General features: G+C 40.1%; 1 protein-coding gene across 1 annotated transcript in view; it reads right to left on the bottom strand.

Moving 5' to 3' along the window:
• The window catches only part of kansl1l (KAT8 regulatory NSL complex subunit 1-like), a 94,385-nt gene continuing 75,486 nt past the window's right edge, over nucleotides 1-18,899 (bottom strand). The window contains exons 11-16 of the mRNA XM_043694487.1: nucleotides 16,768-16,892; nucleotides 14,793-14,847; nucleotides 14,001-14,113; nucleotides 10,703-10,871; nucleotides 2,207-2,278; nucleotides 1-90 (exon numbers count right to left, since the gene is read on the bottom strand). Coding sequence (XP_043550422.1) covers nucleotides 1-90; nucleotides 2,207-2,278; nucleotides 10,703-10,871; nucleotides 14,001-14,113; nucleotides 14,793-14,847; nucleotides 16,768-16,892 — 624 coding nt within the window. The remainder of the gene's footprint in view (nucleotides 91-2,206; nucleotides 2,279-10,702; nucleotides 10,872-14,000; nucleotides 14,114-14,792; nucleotides 14,848-16,767; nucleotides 16,893-18,899) is intronic.

The following is an 18,899-nucleotide window of genomic DNA, read 5'->3' as shown; positions in this document are numbered from 1 at the left end:
TTATATTTGAATGCTTTTTTTTTTAGACAAAAAGCTTACAGAATTGCAGGTGTCTTTCACTACCATAAGGTGATTTCTTGAAGATAATGGCTGCAAGAATAATACAAGGGTTTAGATTGTATGATGAAAACTGAAAACAGGAAATAAATTTCATTCAGAAATTTAAGGTTCTTTTTCTCATTGATTTTCTTTTGCTATTTAACAAATTCATTACAATCAATTTTCCATTTGGGAACAAACTGAAATAACCTCTAACACTTGGCTAGGGCTCTACTGGAAAACAATATATAGAGAGTGTGTAGAGAAAGTATCAGTGAAGAGTGAGTCAAGCTCAGTTTTGATTGATTGTACTTTCCAGTCAGCAATAGCAAGGTTAGCATTTACTGCCCATCCTAATGGCCCAGAGGCAATTGCTGCAGTAACATGTAGACCAGACTGGGTTGGGATGACAGATTACCTTCCCTTGCGGACATTAGTGAACTAGATGAATTTGTATGTCACTTAAGCTAGATTTTGAATCCAATAACAATACAGAATACACTGCTACAGTGGGATTTGAATCCATAACCTCAGAATATGATCAGTACAATCTGGAAGTGCCTAAAGGAACAGCATCTCATTTTCCACTAAGTTACCTTTAAACCATTAGGACTCAACACTGAGTTCTGCAACTTCAGAACATGATCTTGGTGTACTATTTTCATTCTAATTCTCTCTGCTCTTGTTGACTTTGCTTACAGCAGAGAGGACCCATTCACATTTCCTTTCCACACTGATAATTTAAACCTATTTTATACATCAATCTCTCATTTGCCACTATTAACAATCCCAGAATGTTAATTCTGTCTCTACCCATCGAAGTCTCCAGCACTTGACTTTGTTTTCTCAAGATGAGCCTGGGATTGTTCTGGATCAGTAATAAATTATTAGCATAGGTCACAGGTTTGACTGTAAAAATGGTTAAAACACCAATTTTATTCTTCGATGCAAAAGTGAAATATTTCAACAGGTCAGACAACATCTTAGGTGAACATCGTTTGTCAGGACTGGCAAAAGAGGTAGAAGTAGTTTCAAAGTAAATACAGAGACAAATGACAGAAAAGGCAACAATAAAGGGTTGTTGAGAGGCAAATCAGTTGGCATTAGATAGGTCACGCAAGGAGAGTCTGGAATGTGAGAAAATGGGGATAGCAGAAGGAACAGCAATAAGTATGGCCCACAAAACAAGATTGGATATTGATCAAAATAACATTTCACCTGACATGTTGATCGAAGATGAGATGCTGTCAACAAAAAAAGATCATAGCACAGAAGGATTGGAGATAAAAGTTCATTGGAACTGAAACAACCTCATTACCTGATTTTTAAAAAAAAACAAAATGCTGGAAATATTCAACAGGTCAGACAGCAAAGGTGGAAAGAGAAACAGTGATGGACAAGTCTGTGACCGTGCACCTGAAACTGTCATATCACTGGGAGGTTTGAGATGTATGAACTGCACATTCAAAAACAGGTGCAACATGTTATACTCTCTGCCACAGGAGACCATGTGCTTGAAAAGTTAAATACTGGTAGAATCCAGGTTCAACTCCTAATATCTACTGGTCATAAATGGTGACTAAAATTAATTAGCTTCATGCCCTAAATTGAAGTGAAAATGAAATCTTCCCAAATTCCTGAATGCTTTCCCGTAATATCTGCTGAAAATGTCAAAGTCTGGATGTTAGGTGGAGCAAGGACCCAGCGCAGTGAGACGTTCACAATCAGTAATTAGCCCTGAATGCTGCCAGCAGTCATGTATTGAATTATAACCACTAGGGAGGAGTTCTGGTCAGTCAACAGTCATCCAGGTCAGAATCCACACTTGTAGAAAGGGCAGGAACAACAAAGGTTTGCTCAACATTGATTAGGAGGCTGCTGCTTTCAAAAGAACAGTTATGAAAGTTACTACAAATTACCTTATGATCATCCAATATTTTTCTGTTTGCTAAATAAACCTCAGGTTTATCAGCACTACTTCGTCATATTGCTGTGTCCCCCAGAGTGAGTCTTTACATTCTGTTTCTTCAGTAACTGTGTGTCCAGTAGATGGTACTCTATCTGAATTGCCAGTGGCAGATGGTGATTGATTAGTTGAACTATTCCCACTGAGTGCTGAGTTACACCTTGTTAGTGGCTGAGAGCCAACTTTATCACTTACAGCTACCTTGGGATGAGTTAAGTGTTTTGTCTCTTCATCACTGAGAGGGAAAGTACGACAATTCCAGGGTAAAACAACCTGGAAAAAAGAAGAACAGTTCTCATTATAGATAATGATTTGGAGATGCCGGTGTTGGACTGGGGTGTACAAAGTTAAAAGTCACACAACACCAGGTTATAGTCCAACAGATTTAACTGGAAGCACTAGCTTTTGGAGCACTGATGAACCACCTGATGAAGGAGCAGTGTTCCGGAAGCTAGTGCTTCCAGTTAAACCTGTTGGACTATAACCCGGTGTTGTGTGATTTTTTAACATTATAGATAAAGCTGTGTTGATGATTTACATATTTTCAATACAACTTATATATTTAATATTACCAAGCTTAACAAAATTTTGAAACTGCATCAAAATTATTTCACTTCTGTACATTTTGGGTAACTGAGTCTGACCTCTCACACCCATCTTGAACACATATTAGTAAACATTGTTGAATTCCAGAATTTTAAAAAAGTGCTTGAGAAGACTTGGACAGACAAAGAGCAATATTAAAAATTAACTGCAGTTTAAATTGCCCAAATCTTATTTCAAAAAGTATTTAACAAGCTTGTAATTTCATTACAACTATTTAATCTATACAAGTCATATTGACCCTCCATACATCAATCCAGTCAGTCCCACTCCTGCTAGATCACTGCAGCCCTTCCAAGTTTATTTCCTTCAGGTGTTGATCCAATTTCCTTTTCAAATCATTCATCATTGCCAATACACTGACCAACTAAGACACTACAGAATCTTAAAGCTACATTCATAAAATATTTCAATATTCCTTCCTCTCAAACGGTTACAAATTAGTGACCTCTGGTTCAAACAAAGCAAATGTTAATTTTTGGTATTATTCAGTTCTCTGAATTCTGGCATACCATTAGGGTCTAACTCAAAGAGAAACACAATTTCATTAGAGTAGGATGGCAAGTTATATCCTACTGTATTGGCAGGCAAAATTAGGGAGAATCCCAAGATACTTTTCAAGTATATCAATGAGAAGAGAATAACCAGGAAAAGAGAAAATCTGTGTGTGCTGCCACAGGACGTTGGGTAAAGTGTTAAACAAGAACTTCAAAGCTGTCTTCAATAAGGAGGAGGATGTATGTACAGATTTGAGGAAGAGGGACTGAGATGTTCTTGAGAAGATTGATACAGGGACTAAGGTATTGGAGGTTCTGGCAGGTTTGGAGGACTGTGTCCCAGGTTGCTGAAGGACAGGGGGGATAAAATTACAGAGGCCCTGACAATTTTTTAATTTCTTTCTGGTCACTGGAGGTTGTGGCAGAGGACTGGAGGATAGCTGATGTAGTTTTGTTTTAAGAAGGGTGGTAGAGATAGTTTCCTTACCAATGGTCTGAGAAAATTGTGAAGCAGAGAATTAATCTCTATTTAGAGAGGCAATATTTGACCAAGGACAGTCAGCGTGTTTTTTTTTCCATACAGGGTTGATATCTAACAAGGTAGTTGAGGTAGGTAACCTCAACCTTTAAAAACAACATGGATCAGCACTTGTAATGTCGTAACTATGAGCCTTGTGCAAGAAAATGGGGCTAGTGTGGATTTAGTGTAGCTTTGGCAGTACAGACTTGATGGGCTGAAGAGTCTCTTCTATAATGCATGATTCTATAATTTGTTATACTGGATTTTGCAAGATGTGGCTGAGATGACAAATGGATCTAGTTTTGGAAGCACTAGAGAAGGCATAAGAGAATGGTGGTGAATGGGGAAGTGAGGAAAGTCTGAGTGTTGACAGTGAACAAGAAAATGATTGTCTTCCAAGAGATAAAGGCAGGGTTAAATTATATGTATGCTAATGCTAAGGATATAGTGAACAAAATTGGGGAACTGGAAACAGAAATTGCTGTCATATCCCCCTACAGCATTGACAGACACGTGACTCAAGCTAGAACAGGACTGGATACTTAACATTCCAGGCTTTTTGTAGAAACGAGGTGAGTTAAAGGGAGGTGGTGTAGCAGTCTTGACAAAGATAGTATCATCACCCTTGAACAGGATCTAGTTCCTGAATTAGAATCTATATGGTTGGAGGTGAGAAACAGAAGGGAGCAGGGGCCTTGTTGGGTATTTATTATATCTCTCCAAACAGTGGGGAGGAAGTAGAAGAGAGCATTTGTCGGCAGGTTATGGAAATCTGCAGAGCAAGTAGGGTTGCAACAGTTGGTGATTTCAATTATCCAAGGGTAGAGTTTGAAAAAGATAGACTGTCGGGTACAGGATGAGAGAAATTCCTGCAGTGTGTGCAGGAGAACTTGCTAGAAGAGTACATTTCCAGTGCTGCCAGGGAGGCAGCTGTGCTAGATCTGGTCCTAGGAAATGAGACAGGCCAAATGGAGAACCTCAGAGTGAGGGAGCACTGGGGAAATAATGATCATAATATAATAAAAGGTTCAATGTTAAGTCGAAAAAGGATTAAGATTCCAGTCTAGAAAAGGTTAGATTTTAAGGTTCTAACAGAATAGTGTGTGCAATTCTCGTCTCCTTCCTATCGGGAAAATGTTGTGAAACTTGAAAGGGTTCAGAAAAGATTTACAAGGATGTTGCCAGGGTTGAAGGATTTGAGCTATAGGGAGAGGCTGAACAGGCTGGGCTGTTTTCCCTGGAGCGTTGGAAGTTGAGGGGTGACCTTATAGAGGTTTACAAAATTATGAGGGGCATGGATAGGGTAAATAGGCAAAGTCTTTTCCCTGGGGTCAGGGAGTCCAGAACTGGAGAGCAGAGGTTTAGAGGGGAAAGATATAAAAGAGACCTAAGGGGCAACTTTTTAACACAGAGGTGGTACGTGTATGGAATGAGCTGCCAGAGGAAGTGGTGGAGGCTGGTACAATGGCAACATTTAAGAGGCATTTGGATGGGTGTATGAATAGGAAGGGTTTGGAGGGATATGGGCCGGGTGCTGGCAGGTGGGACTAGATTGGGTTGGGATATCTGGTCGGCTGTTTCCATCTCTTTGACTCTATAACTGGAGCAAATTGATTGCATTTTGGTGGATAAAACAGTGGATTTAAAAAAAGGAATTTCACAACAGTATAGAGAGGTACTAAAAAGGCTGACAGCATTCCAGTTGTAGAGAAGTTTCGGATCCAGTGGGATGCATCCCAGCTTCCTACAGCTAAGGGAGAAAATTTTGGAGACAGAAATTTCAGGCTTCAGTTCCAGGGGACTGGAACATTTCAAATGTGACACCAATATAAAAAACGTGCAAGGATAACTCAGGAACATACAGACCTGTCAGCTTGACAGGTAGTATTGGGAGGCCATAATATGGGACAAGGTAAATATATACAGAAAAAATAAGTTCATACTAGACGGTGCTTTGTTAAGGGCAGGTCATGTCTGACAAATTTAATTGAGCTCTTTGACAAGGTGACACAGGGCAGTGGATGAGGGTATAGTGCTGTGGATATGGTATATTTGGACTCTGAGAAAGCATTTGATATTATGCCATGTGGCAGATTGGTCAGTAAATTAGAAATGTTTGTGATTAAAGGGTCTTTGGCAGTATGGATTAGATGTTAGCTAAAAGATAGGAAACAGAGGGAGGTATAAATGCAAATTTGTCAGATTGGAGAAGAGTTGGAAATGATGTTCCCCAAGAAGCAGTGTTGGGGGACCCTTGCTTTTTCTGATCTATATAAGATTTAGAAATAGGATGATGGCAAAATCTCTAAATATGCAGATGATACTAACTAGGGAGAAGAGTGAATTGTGAGGATGATGCTGAGCAACTTCAAACAGACATTGACGAATAGGCATGCACCTGGCAGATGAATTTCAATGCAGAGATACTTGAAATAATGCATTATGATACAAAAAATATGGAAAGATAATACAGGGTCAATGGCACAACTTTGAGGGAAGTACAGGAGCAGCCAGGCAAGTTGAATCAGTTGCTAAGGCGGCTTATATAGGTTCCTAAATTTATAAAGTATAAAAGCAAGAAAGTGATGCTACATCTCTACAAATCATGTTTGGAATGTTGTGTTCAGTTCTGGACACTTTATTTAAGGAAGGATATTAAAACCCTGGAGAGAATTCAAAGGAGATTTACTAGAATGATAACCATGAATGAAGGATTTTAGATACAAGGAAAGATGAGAGATTGGGCTTATTCGCCTTGGAGCAGAGAAGAGGTGACCTTACTGAGGTGTTCAAAATGATGAACAATTTTGACAGGGTCAAAAAGGATGTTCTGTTTCCATTACTTGGTATGGCAGTTAGAGAGCTAGGAGCAATAAGGAGGAGAAACATCTTTACTCAGAATTGTTAGGATTTGGAATGCACTGTCTGGAAGAGTCATGGAGGGAGATTTCACTGGAGGTTTCAAAAGAGAGCTAAATATATATTCAAAAGTGATGAAATTAGAAAGATGCAGAGATAGGAGGGTGGGATTAGCTGGGTAGCTCTTCTGGGAGACGGTACAAATATGATGGGTTGAATGGCCTCCTTCTAAACTGTAAAATCCTATGGTTCTATTATTTACAGAAACCTGAGATAACAAAGGACAGTTGGTACCATAAATACTGACAAGCACAATTGGGCAGAATGACCTACTTCTATGCTGTATGTTATTCTATTGGTTTTCTCTTATATGCATACATTCCCATATTCTAGGATTAATGGGAGTGCAGATCAAATAGCTTCCAATCTGTTATGCTGATCGCATCTATATCTTGCTAGTGGTAAGGTGTATTATAATCAACATGACGATCATTATAGAATCATACAGCACAGAAACAGACCCTTCAGTCCACTCAGTTCATGCTGAACATAATCCCAAACTAAACTAGTCCCGTCTGCCTGCTCCTGGCCCATATTCCTCCAAACCTTTCCTATTCATGTACTTATCCAAATGTCTTTTATACATTGTAATTGTACCCACATCTACCACTTCCTCAGGAAGTTCATTCCACACACGAATCACCCTCTGTTGAAGAAATTTGTCCCTCGTGTGTTTTTTAAAAAAACTCTCCTCTCACCTTAAAAATGTGAGGAAATCCTCCATTCTTGGGAAAAGACAACTCCCATTAACCCTAGCTGTACCCCTCATTTACTTTATAAACTTCTACAAGGTTGCCTCTCAACCACCCCCCTCCACACTCCAGTGAGAAAAGGCCTAGCCTATCTTTACAACTCAACCCTTTCATACCTGACAACACCCTGGTAAATCTCTTACGAACCGTCTCCAGCTCGATAATATCCTTCCTATATCTCGGCAACCAGAACTGGACACAGTATTCCAGAAGAGGCCTCACCAATGTCCTGTACAACCTCAACATGACTTCCCGACTCCTATACTCAAAGGACTGAGCAATGAAGGCAAGCATGCCAAATGCCTTTTTAACCACGCTATGTAACGCAAACTTCAAAGAATTCTTTACCTGAACCCCTACGTCCCTCTGTTCTACAAAACTAACCAAGGCACTACCGTTAATTGAACAAGCCCTACCTTTGTTTGTTGTACCAAAATGCAATACCTCGCTTTTATCAGATTGAACTCCGTTTGCGATTTTTCAGCCCATTGACTCATTTGATCAAGATCCCTTTGTAATTTTTTTCTAAATCATTCATGAGATGAGGGTGTCACTGGCTAGGCCCAGCATTTATTGTCCATCCCTCACTGCCCCCAGAGGGTAGTTAAGAGTCAACCACATTGCTGTGGGTCTAGAGTCACATGTAAGGCAGTTTCTTTCCCTAAAGGACATGAGTGAACAGATGGGGTTTTCCAACAATTGGCAATGGATTCAGGGTCATCATTAGACCCTTAATTCCAGATGTTTATTGACTTCAAATTCCAACATCTGTCATGGCAGGATTCGAAACCAGGTCCAAAGGATATTATCTGGGTCTTTAGATTAACAGTCCAGAGAGAATACCCCCCATCTTTTTCTTCACTACATTGATGCCCACCCCCCATCTTTTTCTTCGCTACATTGATGACTGTATCGGCGCTACCTCGTGCTCCCACGAGGAGGTTGAACAGTTCATCCACTACACCAACACCTTCCACCCCGACCTCAAATTCACCTGGACAGTCTCGGACTCCTCCCTCCCCTTCCTAGACCATTCTGTTTCTATCTCAGGCGACCGAATCAACACGTGAGAGGTGACTTAATAGAGATGTGAAAGATGATCAGAGGATTAGATAGTGTTAGCAGAGAGAGACGTTTTCCTCGGATAGTGATGGCTAGCATGAGAGGACATAGCTTTAAATTGAGCGGTGATAGATATAGGACAGATGTCAGAGGGGTAGTTTCTTTACTCAGAGAGTAGTAATGGCGTGAAACTCCCTGCCTGCAACTGTAGTAGACTCACCGACTTTAATGTCTTTTTAAATGGCCATTGGATAAACATATGGATGATAATGCAACAATGCAGGTTAGTTCAGCTTCAGGCTGGTTTCACAGGTCAGCACAACATTGAGGGTCAGAGAGCCTGGACTGTGCTGTAATGTTCTGTGTTCTTTGAAAGCAAGATAATATTTCGAGTCTGGCGATTCTTCATCAGAACTGTTAACAGCTCAGGAAAGGTGGTAATATATTGAAGTGACGTTTGTGGGAAGGGGTTGGTCTTGCACAAGGTGACTTACTTGCCGATTTACTTCCTCCAACCTCAGTATCCAAGGCCTCAGGCACACCTTCCAGGTGAAGCAGCAGCTTACCTGCACTTCTCTCAACTCATTTATTTCATTCACTGCTCAGAATGTGGTCTCCTGTATATCGGGGGAGATGAAACACAGATTTGATGACCGCTTTGCTGAACACCTACACTCTGTCTGTAAAACATGACCCAGAGTTTCCCACTGCCTCCACTTCAACACACCACTGTGTTCCTACACCAACATTTCTGTCCCAGATCTGTTGCAGTGTTCCTTAACGCAAGTTCAAAGAACAACACTTCATTTTCCATCTTCTCCTGCTGAACACTCTCTGCTCATTCCTGAAGAAGGGCCTGTGCCCGAAACGTCGAATCTCCTGTTCCCTGGATGCTGCCTGACCTGCTGTGCTGTTCCAGCAATAAAGTTTCAACTTTGATCTCCAGCATCTGCAGACCTCACTTTCTCCTCGAAGAATACCAATAGACCATCAACTCCCCAACTCCTCCTCCTAATCTTAGGGAACCTTCTTCACTGTCTACTATGCCACCAATTTTGGTGTCGTCTGCAAACCTACTAACCATGCTTCCTATATTCTCATTCAAATCAGTTATCTAAATTACAAACAAAAGAGGACCCAGAATCAATCCCTGTGGAACACTGCTGGTCACAGGCCTCCAGTCTGAAAAGCAACCCTCCACCATCACTCTGCCTCCTGCTGTTAAGCCAATTATGTATCCAATTAGGAAGCTCACCCAGAATCCCAATTGACCTAACTGTGGACGGATGAGCCATTCCATATGATGGATTTATGAAAAATGGACAATAAATAAGGGATGCTAGGAAATTGAGACAAGCCTTGATCAAAGTGACGCTCAAATACTCTAGAATAAGCATGCTGCAGAATCTAGACAGACTGCAGCTGTACAATGCACACTCTAATTTGGAATTCAATAGAATCAACCTGAATGCCATCCCCAGGATAATCGGAACCTTGAGTTGTTTACCAGAAACGGGCACCTCACACTCTTATTTGGAGAGGGCTACCTGACCTAAGTATAAGAATCGCCGCAACACCGCCCTCAGGAGAAGTAACTCAACACCAACTATTGTGAAGAGAAGACATCCTGGGACCAGTGGGAGAAGACGACCAGATGGTCATTGCCACGTGGATCAAGGCCAAGACCTAGTGTGGTGGCATATGATCATTCAGAGTTAAGTTAAAGCACAAGCTAGTTGATTAGGTTTATGTGTAAATTGTTAGTATTTTGTTATAGTGTTGTGTTAGATAAATGAATATTATTGTTTACTATTAATAAAGAGCAGACTCTCAGTTTCTTTGCTAGATATAAGAGTTAAACACATGTGGCAGGCGCAACATAACTTTACTAATTAGCCAACCATGTGAGACTTAATTTTCCTTGCACAGAACCACGCTGACTAACCCTGATCAATTTTTCCCTCTCTAAACCTTCATAAAACCTATCTTTTATAATCACCTCCAGCAATTTACCCACAACTGAAATTAGAAGTATGGCCAACAGACAAGATGCAGAATGTCTTTTTATAGTAAATCTCTTTTGACAATGCTCAGTCAAAAGATGAGCTGTGTTGGATACTGGGCATAACTCACTTCACAAAGTGAACACAGGCAAGAAGTATGGAATAATACAGGAGATAATTCCAATAAAGTGCCTCTATTTTACGAGGTTTTAAAGGGTGAACATCAGGAGGACATTGGGTAATGAAGAGAATGAGGCTAAGAATGACGCTTTGTTGCCAAAGACCACATTAGCACAAAGATTGCATTAACAGGTAAGAGAAACACATTTTCTCCAATCTACCTTTGCACTGGTCACTCCCTCTACAAGTAAATCCTGAGGGTCGTCAGTCTGTGCTACCTCAGAAACACGGCACACTGAGCTAGTACAGCTGAGTTGGTTTTGAATTTCTGGAGAAGCTGGAGGATGAGGATTCAAATGCTCATCATTATTCTTACTGAAGGATGATGATCTAAAAGGAAAAAAAAAAGATTGATAAACTAAAAGGTTATGAAAAATGATTTCAAAATCAGGAAGAGACCACTTCCCTCAAAATAATACATTTGGGGGTGCAGTTTGTAAAGCCGGTGTGTCTGGAAATTTCCAATGACACAAAAATTGGAGACATTGTAACGACTGTCAGTGACAGTTTAACATCGTACTTATAAGTCAAGAGAATGGACAAAACTGCAGCAAAAATATTTAAGACAACACCAGTCAGGCAACTAATCCTGGTTTAATGAAGACTGCAAGATAGCATGCCAGGGTTAGAATCAGGCAGAAGATGTCAACCTGCGATGACACAAGACCAGTGGCATGACAAGCAACATGTAATACACAGGGCTAAGCAATCCCATAACCAAGGGAACAGATCTAAAATAAGAATAGAAAATGCCAGAGAAACCCAGCAGATCCAAGCTCTGCAGTCCTGCCACATCCAATCATGAACTGTAGTGGAAGATTAAATTACTAACAGCAGGGAGAGATTCCATTTCTTAATAATGGGGAAGCCCACACCATCCGTGCAGAACACACGGCTAGCATTTACAACAATCTGCAGTCACAAGTGCCAACTGGATGATCCATCTCAGCCTCTAGCAGTGGTCCTCAGCACCACAGATGCCAGTCTCCAGATAGTTTGATTTACTCCATGCAATATCAAGAAATGGCTGGAGGCACTGGATAGTGCAAATTCTCTGGGCCTGACAACATTCCAGCAATAGTATAAAAGATTTGTGCTTAAGAAAGTGCTGTGCATCTCAACAAGTTGTTCTAGCCCAGCTACAACTCTATCCAGGTTTGTTCTATACACAAAAAAAGTGGGACAAATCCCTTTTCTCGTAACCTTGCATATTATTTTTAGTAATCACCTAATGCCTCCTGAATGCCTCAACTGAACCACAATTGATGATTTACGTACTGGTTCATGGTACATCTCTATTAGAAGGTACTTCATGTTTAAAGTCAACATGTTTACTATTGTTTCACTTTGATGTCAGTACATGATTAAGACTGAGACAAATCGCTCCATGAGATTTCCAGTGTTGTCTATAGCAGCACTTTATCATACCTGACCCATCAGTGGGACTTAAATCAGCAGCAACATCAGTCTCTAAAAACAGAGACGTGACTATAGTCTTGAGGACAAGTTCCATAAAGCAGCGACCCAAGTCAACTATGGAGGCATCATACAGCAAAAATGTATGCAGCCCAACAGCAAAAAAACCCCACCAGGCAGCAGCTAGGAACAAGTAACAAGTATCCCCACTAAAATCCTTCATTTTGAGGAAAACAAACTTGACTTGAAGTAAGGACACCCTGTATTTCTGCTTTCTAACATTTAGAAATTATTGTGTTCTATCCTTTCTCAGATCCAAAGTGGTGACTTCTCATTTATTGTCCATCCCTAATTGTAGTTATTGTGATGAGCAGCCTTTTTGAATTGCTGCAGTTCTTCGAGTACACCAATGCTGCTAAGGGTGTAGTAGAGGGAATGAGCTGTTCCAGAATTGTTCCAAGTCAGACGGTGAGTGAGTTGGTGGGGAACTCGCATGTGGTGTTCCTATGGATCTGCTGCTTTTTGCTTCTAGATGGGAAAGGTCACATGTTTGAAACATACTGTCCAAAAAGATGAGTTGCAAGATCACTCTATTCCCTAATCTGTAATCTCTAGTCATATGAAACTGTGTGTTAAATCCACAATTGCATGGCTGACTCCCTGTAAATTCTTTAGAGAAGAGGAGATTGAGAGGGAACACGATTTGAGATATAACAAATTATGAGTGGCATAGATAAACATGAAGAAACCTTTTCCCCTGCATGGAAGCAGACCCTTCAGTCCAAGTAGACTCACTTGCATATGTTTGGACCAAATTCCTCCAAAATTTTCCTTTCGCATTTATCCAAATTAAACTCCATCTGCACCTCCTCAGCCCATTGGCCCAATTGATCAAGAGCCCTTCGTAACCTTAGAACACCGTCTTCATTGCCCGCTATATCAATTCTCGTGTCATCTGCAAATTTACTAACAATTCCTCCTAAATTCTCACCCAGCATCGATCTCTGTGGAACACTGCTGTTGTCATCAAGAACTCTTCATATGCAAATAAAGGGTGACTTGGTGATGGGACACTGGCCTCCACAGAACTAATTCAGTAGCAAATAGAAGTAAACCTGTAGTCATCCAAAACTCCACTGCTGTGACTGAACTCATACCAATGACCAGGGGCAGAGATTCAAGGTGAGGGGCAGAAGGTTTAGAAGGAATATGAGAAAAACATTTTCACTCAGAATGGTGGGAAACTGGAACTCACTACCTGTAAGGGTGGGAGAGGCAGAAACACTTATGACATTTAAGAAGTGCATTTATGATGTCAAAGTATATAAAAACTACAGGCCAAGTGCTGGTGAATGAGATTAGGATAGTTGATTGTTTCTGACTAGCATGGACACGATGGGTCGAACGGCCCTTTTCTGCGTTGTAGATTTCTATAACTCCATGGCATTCTTCTGTTTTAACATTGTGTAGAGGTCAGAGATGAAACAGAAACTTCAAGCAATCTTTTTGAAAAAAAGCTTCACTGAACCTTTGTTGGTCTGTGATTCCATAAGCACTGACAAGCCCTTGGTATCTAGTACTCTCCATAAGCACTGACAAGCCTTTGGTATTGAGTACTTTCCATAAGCACTGACTGCTCTTGGTATCTAGTACTCTACAAAGCACTGACAGCCCTTGGGTATCTAGTACTCTTCATAAGCCCTGGCAGCCCTTGGGAGCTAGTATTCTTCATAAACTCTGACAGCCCTTGGGTATCTAGTACTCTTCACAAGCCCTGACAGCTCTTGGGTAGCTAATACTCTTCATAAGAGAGAGAGTGAATTAATGCACTCACATGAGGGGAGGCGAGATGGGTGAGGTATCAAGGTTTGAGCCAAGCAAGGGATTAGCAGTTTTAGGAGATGAAAATCTTGAACAAAATGACCGCTTGCATTACAACTAAGTACGGTACCAGCTTAAAAAGAAATATGTCAAGGACAGATGACAAAAAGAGATCAATAGAGAATAACAACACAGCAAACAATACTGGATCAATACACGTACCTGTTCCCTCTTCGATGACATCGGCTCTGCTCCCACAGAAACCATCTTGCCTGCTCCCATATTTCATGCTTCTTATGCCGTAAAGAAAATGCTTCATCCGAAATATCTTCTAGCTGTGAATAAAGTGGAAGTTAACTAACAGAAATTAGAATCTTGTTTAATTAACATAAACTTGGTTAAAATGTCTGCACAAGAAAAAACACGAGAGTAAAGAAATAGAAAATAAAAGCAGAAGCAGCAATGACAAACAAAGGCAGGGGATGCTGATGTCCTGCCAAAATAAATGCCAAGACATCAGTAGTTCTTGTCTAAGAAGGCAACCCAACTGGACAAGAGTTTCTGCTTCTCTTTAACCACATTAGGGTGGAAGTCTGGTATTGCAAATCTCCTAGCAGGACATCCAAAAGCCACTGCCATGAAAATTACAGCTGAAATCGCTCAGCAGTTAGGGAAAACGTTTTGCATTGAAAAAACAAGAAAAAGCCCACTAGATAGAGGGATGGTGGTTAATACAGAGATGAAAATTTTTGTAAAAGGCTCAGATGGGTGATTAGTATTGATTGTACAGTTCGTAACCTGTTGGCACAATGACAGCAATAACAATGGTATAAAATATCAGGTGGGACCAATGATCTGAAAAGCAACACAAAGGGTAGTACTACAATAATAGGAAATGTAACTGATCTAAATCAGCTTGACAATTGCAGCATCAGCATCACCAGTATGATTGAGGGGTCATTGGTAAAAGTCACTACCAGTTATTGCAACCGTTGCAGTTGACTTCAAACATACCACTTCCCTTTGTGTGAGTCGTTCCTTCGATGGTTTAATGGGCACAATTTGCCAGCTGTTGATAGAAAGGAAAGCAAATTCAGTCAACAGATGCATAAACTGCACAAGACAGAAGTGAGCTATAGAAGGGCTTATGCCCGAAACGTCGATTCTCCTGTTCCCTGGATGCTGCCTGACCTGCTGCGCTGTTCCAGCAACACATTTTCAGAAGTGAGCTATAGGTTTGTTGCTCTTGTGCCAGCTACTTAGTCTGTCTCCTCTGTCCTTTCCACAGCCCTGTGAATTTCTCCCCTCTTCAAATTTGTCTAATTCATTATCAAACATTACTGCTGAATTTGCGTCCAATATCATTTAAATGCAGTGCATTTCTGACTATTCCGACATTTACTGTATAAAACATGTTTCCTCATCTCCTCCTTGGTACTTTTGCTTATTTTAAATTTGTGCTGAGTAATAGAACCAGTCTGACTCAAGATTAGGATACAGACAAACTCTAACCTCACACCTTTAAGGCATTGTCTGAACTGTGATGTCATCTTTTTTTTAAAATAAAGCCTTAAGTTATCATGAGAATGCGACTTAAAAGTAGTTCTGGGATTTACATATTAATGAACCAAAACCTGCAACCTATTCTAAAAGACGAACGACTTAACAACAATCTAGATTTGTTCAATATATCATTTCAATGGCATGACACTAATCTTTTGCTATAAATTCTGTATCTTATGATCCTGCTTCACAACCACCTTATGAAGGAGCAGTACTCCGAAAGTTAGTGCTTCCAAATAAACCTGGTGGACTATAACCTGGTGTTGTGTGATTTTTAACTTTTTGTAGTTTTACTAACACTTTTAAAACTGACATATCCTGAAATATATTGCTCCAAATCTAGGTCACTTTGTAACTATATCTCTATAACAACCATTAGGTCAAACATATTAATTTCCATCTGTGCTATTGTAATGTCTGATTTGTTGAAAATGCTTGATGTTCCAAAATCATGCTATTAGCATTGAGATTATTCTAGCTTCATTTTATCTGCCTTTAGTCAGAAATGCCCATTACCTTTTGTTAATTTCGCGATCCATTCACTTTTTTTTTAGAAATGGTGCACAGTCTGGGCTTCAAGTTTTCAACTTTAAAGCCTTTGAGAATATGCAAGGATGGAACAGAATGATACCAACCAGATGAGTTATGTACAGAGATTAAGGAACTGACATCTGTCTCCTTAGAGAAATTAAGATTTAGGGAGTATTTACTAGCGGTAATCAAAATGTAGTGAGGGCTCTCAGATACAGAGGGAGAAACTGTTTCCACTGCCGTGTGGGTATTAGCCAGAGGACACAGACTGAAGATGATTGAAAAGCAACCAGAGAGACATGAGAAAAGCTTTTAAATGCAGTGAGCTGCATTTAAGATGAAAACGCAATGCCTGGAAGCAGATTTATTAGTAACATGGAAGAAGTGAATTAGAAAGAAACAAAATAAAATTGCAGGCTGTTGAAGAAGATGGGAATACCGAATTGGACTGTTCTTTCAAAGAGGGAGCACGTGCATTGTATACTTCCCAGAATACATGATCTGATCAACATTCTAGTAACTCAGTCAGTGCTGAACATTATCCAACGACTGACATGAGAGAAAGCGATGTTCACATTATGAAATAGCCTGTCATCACTCAGTAAAGGATGACAAGTTAGCAAAAGTGACTGCTGTCTAGAGATGGTGGGTGTATGTATACTTTACAATGAAAGAAAAATGTACTTAAGTTTCATGACCAATGTGACTCAAAATAATCTGCTATAATGTACTGTTTTATATTTACTCATGTTGTTCTCAAAGATTTGGACTGGTTTAGGGTCAATGGTAATGTGAGGTTAAAGTTACAGCTTGAAACAATACTTGGAGAACTCTTGTGGTCCCTCAGTGCTAGCCTTCTGCTAGATACAACAATAAAATTGTTAATGAAATCTACCTTGGTGTAATTATTTCCTTATACTGTAGCTTCTCGATCTTGGAGCTGGCAACCAATGACATCGGTATGACAATGTTATCAATATCGTAACAACATTCACTCTGCTGTTTTTGCCGTGAAGGAATCTAGAATGGCACAATATAAAGAGCTTTTCATAATATATACAAGAACTTGCTTTACTACTTTCCTGAAAACAAAATTTGAGACTAAAATAATGATGATGATGACATAGCAAGAGTATAATCCTGTTAATTTTCTGCTGCACTTCTCTCCCTCACTAGGCTCAAGTTTTTTGCTACATTGCAATTCAATGAACACGAAACAATCATTTCATAATATACACTTCAATACTGTTGAAAAAGATATTCAATCAAAGCTTTTTTAAAGCAAAAAAAAAACTCTTCTCATGTTGTTCTCCCTTTATACTGATGTTTCTTGTGAATTGTTCTGATACATGTTTTGAGAAAATGCTACTTTTCTTTTAAGCAATATTTAAACAACAGTGTTCAATACTTCAGCAAATAACTGATCACCATTGTGTGAAGACAGAAAATAAATACCAACAGACTATTTGGCTAAATATGGTGGCGAAGAAAATCCCATCCCCACTTGATGAAATCCAAGGAAAGTCACTATACAGACTAGAAATTCTCAGTCTATTTCCCCTTCCCTAGTGTGGAAATAACTAAAGGTCATCTCTGACGATCTTTCTCATTACAATTAAGTTGCATGCAGATCAGCAATGAAATCTGGAAGCAAATGATCCGTGTGACTCACCTAATTACAAAAAGTCTTAATCAATTAGGTTGCAAGAAATAAAAGTCTATCACTCAGAATCAAATTAACATATAAAGTGATCACATTTCATTTCTTTTCTTTAAAAGGGTATTTCTTTGCAAACCCAATCAATTCTTGTGGCCGCAGATGTGGTGATCCTTTGTATGGTCAATTCACAAGGACAATAACAATTCGAAGCTCTTAATTAATCCTGGCTAAGTTTATCCTTGTTGTTTACCCTCAAATTCATCCTGACAAATAGTACATACAAAAAGCTACTTTTCCCCCTGGCTTGGATGAATTCATCTTTATACCAATCCCATCTAAAAATCAATCATAGAGTCATAGAGATTACAGCATGGAAACAGACCCTTCGGTCCAACCCGTCCATGCCGACCAGATATCCCAACCCAATCTAGTCCCATCTGCCAGCATACAGCCCATATCCCTCCAAACCCTTCCTATTCATATACCCACCCAAATGCCTCTTAAATGTTGCAATTATACCAGCCTCCACCACTTCCTCTGGCAGCTCATTACGTACACGTACCACTCTCTATGTGAAAAAATTGTCCCCTAGGTCTCTTTTATATCTTTCCCCTCTCACCCTAAACCTATGCCCTCTAGTTCTGGACTCCCCGATCCCAGAGAAAATACTTTGCCTATTTACCCTATCCATGCCCCTCATAATTTTGTAAACCTCTATAAGGTCACCCCTCAGCCTCCGACGCTCCAGGGAAAACAACCCTAGCCCTATAGCTCAAATCCTCCAACCCTGGCAACATCCTAGTAAATCTTTTCTGCACCCTTTCAAGTTTCACAGCATCTTTCCAATAGGAAGGAGACCAGAATTGCACACAATATTCCAACAGCGGCCTAACCAATGTCCTGTACAGCTGCAACATGACCACCCAACTCCTGTACTCAATACTCTGACCAATAAAGGAAAGCACACCAAACGCCTTCTTCACTATCCTATCTACCTGCGACTCCACTTTCAAGGAACTATGAACCTGCACTCCGAGGTCTCTTTGTTCAGCAACACTCCCTAGGACCTTACCATTAAGTATATAAGGTCTGCTAAGATTTGCTTTCCCAAAATGCAGCACCTCGCATTTATCTGAATTAAACTCCATCTGCCACTTCTCAGCCCATTGGCCCATCTGGTCAAGATCCTGTTGTAATCTGAGGTAACCCTCTTCGCTGTCCACTACACCTCCAATTTTGGTGTCATCTGCAAACTTACTAACTGTACCTCTTATGCTCACATCCAAATCATTTATGTAAATGACAAAAAGTAGAGGAACCAGCACTGATCCTTGTGGCACTCCACTGGTCACAGGCCTCCAGTCTGA

This window comes from Chiloscyllium plagiosum, chromosome 7 (genome assembly GCF_004010195.1).
Source record: "Chiloscyllium plagiosum isolate BGI_BamShark_2017 chromosome 7, ASM401019v2, whole genome shotgun sequence".
Lineage (NCBI taxonomy): Eukaryota > Metazoa > Chordata > Chondrichthyes > Orectolobiformes > Hemiscylliidae > Chiloscyllium > Chiloscyllium plagiosum.
The sequence above is the reverse complement of the archived record's forward strand: the minus strand, read 5'-3'. Positions and strand labels throughout refer to the sequence as shown.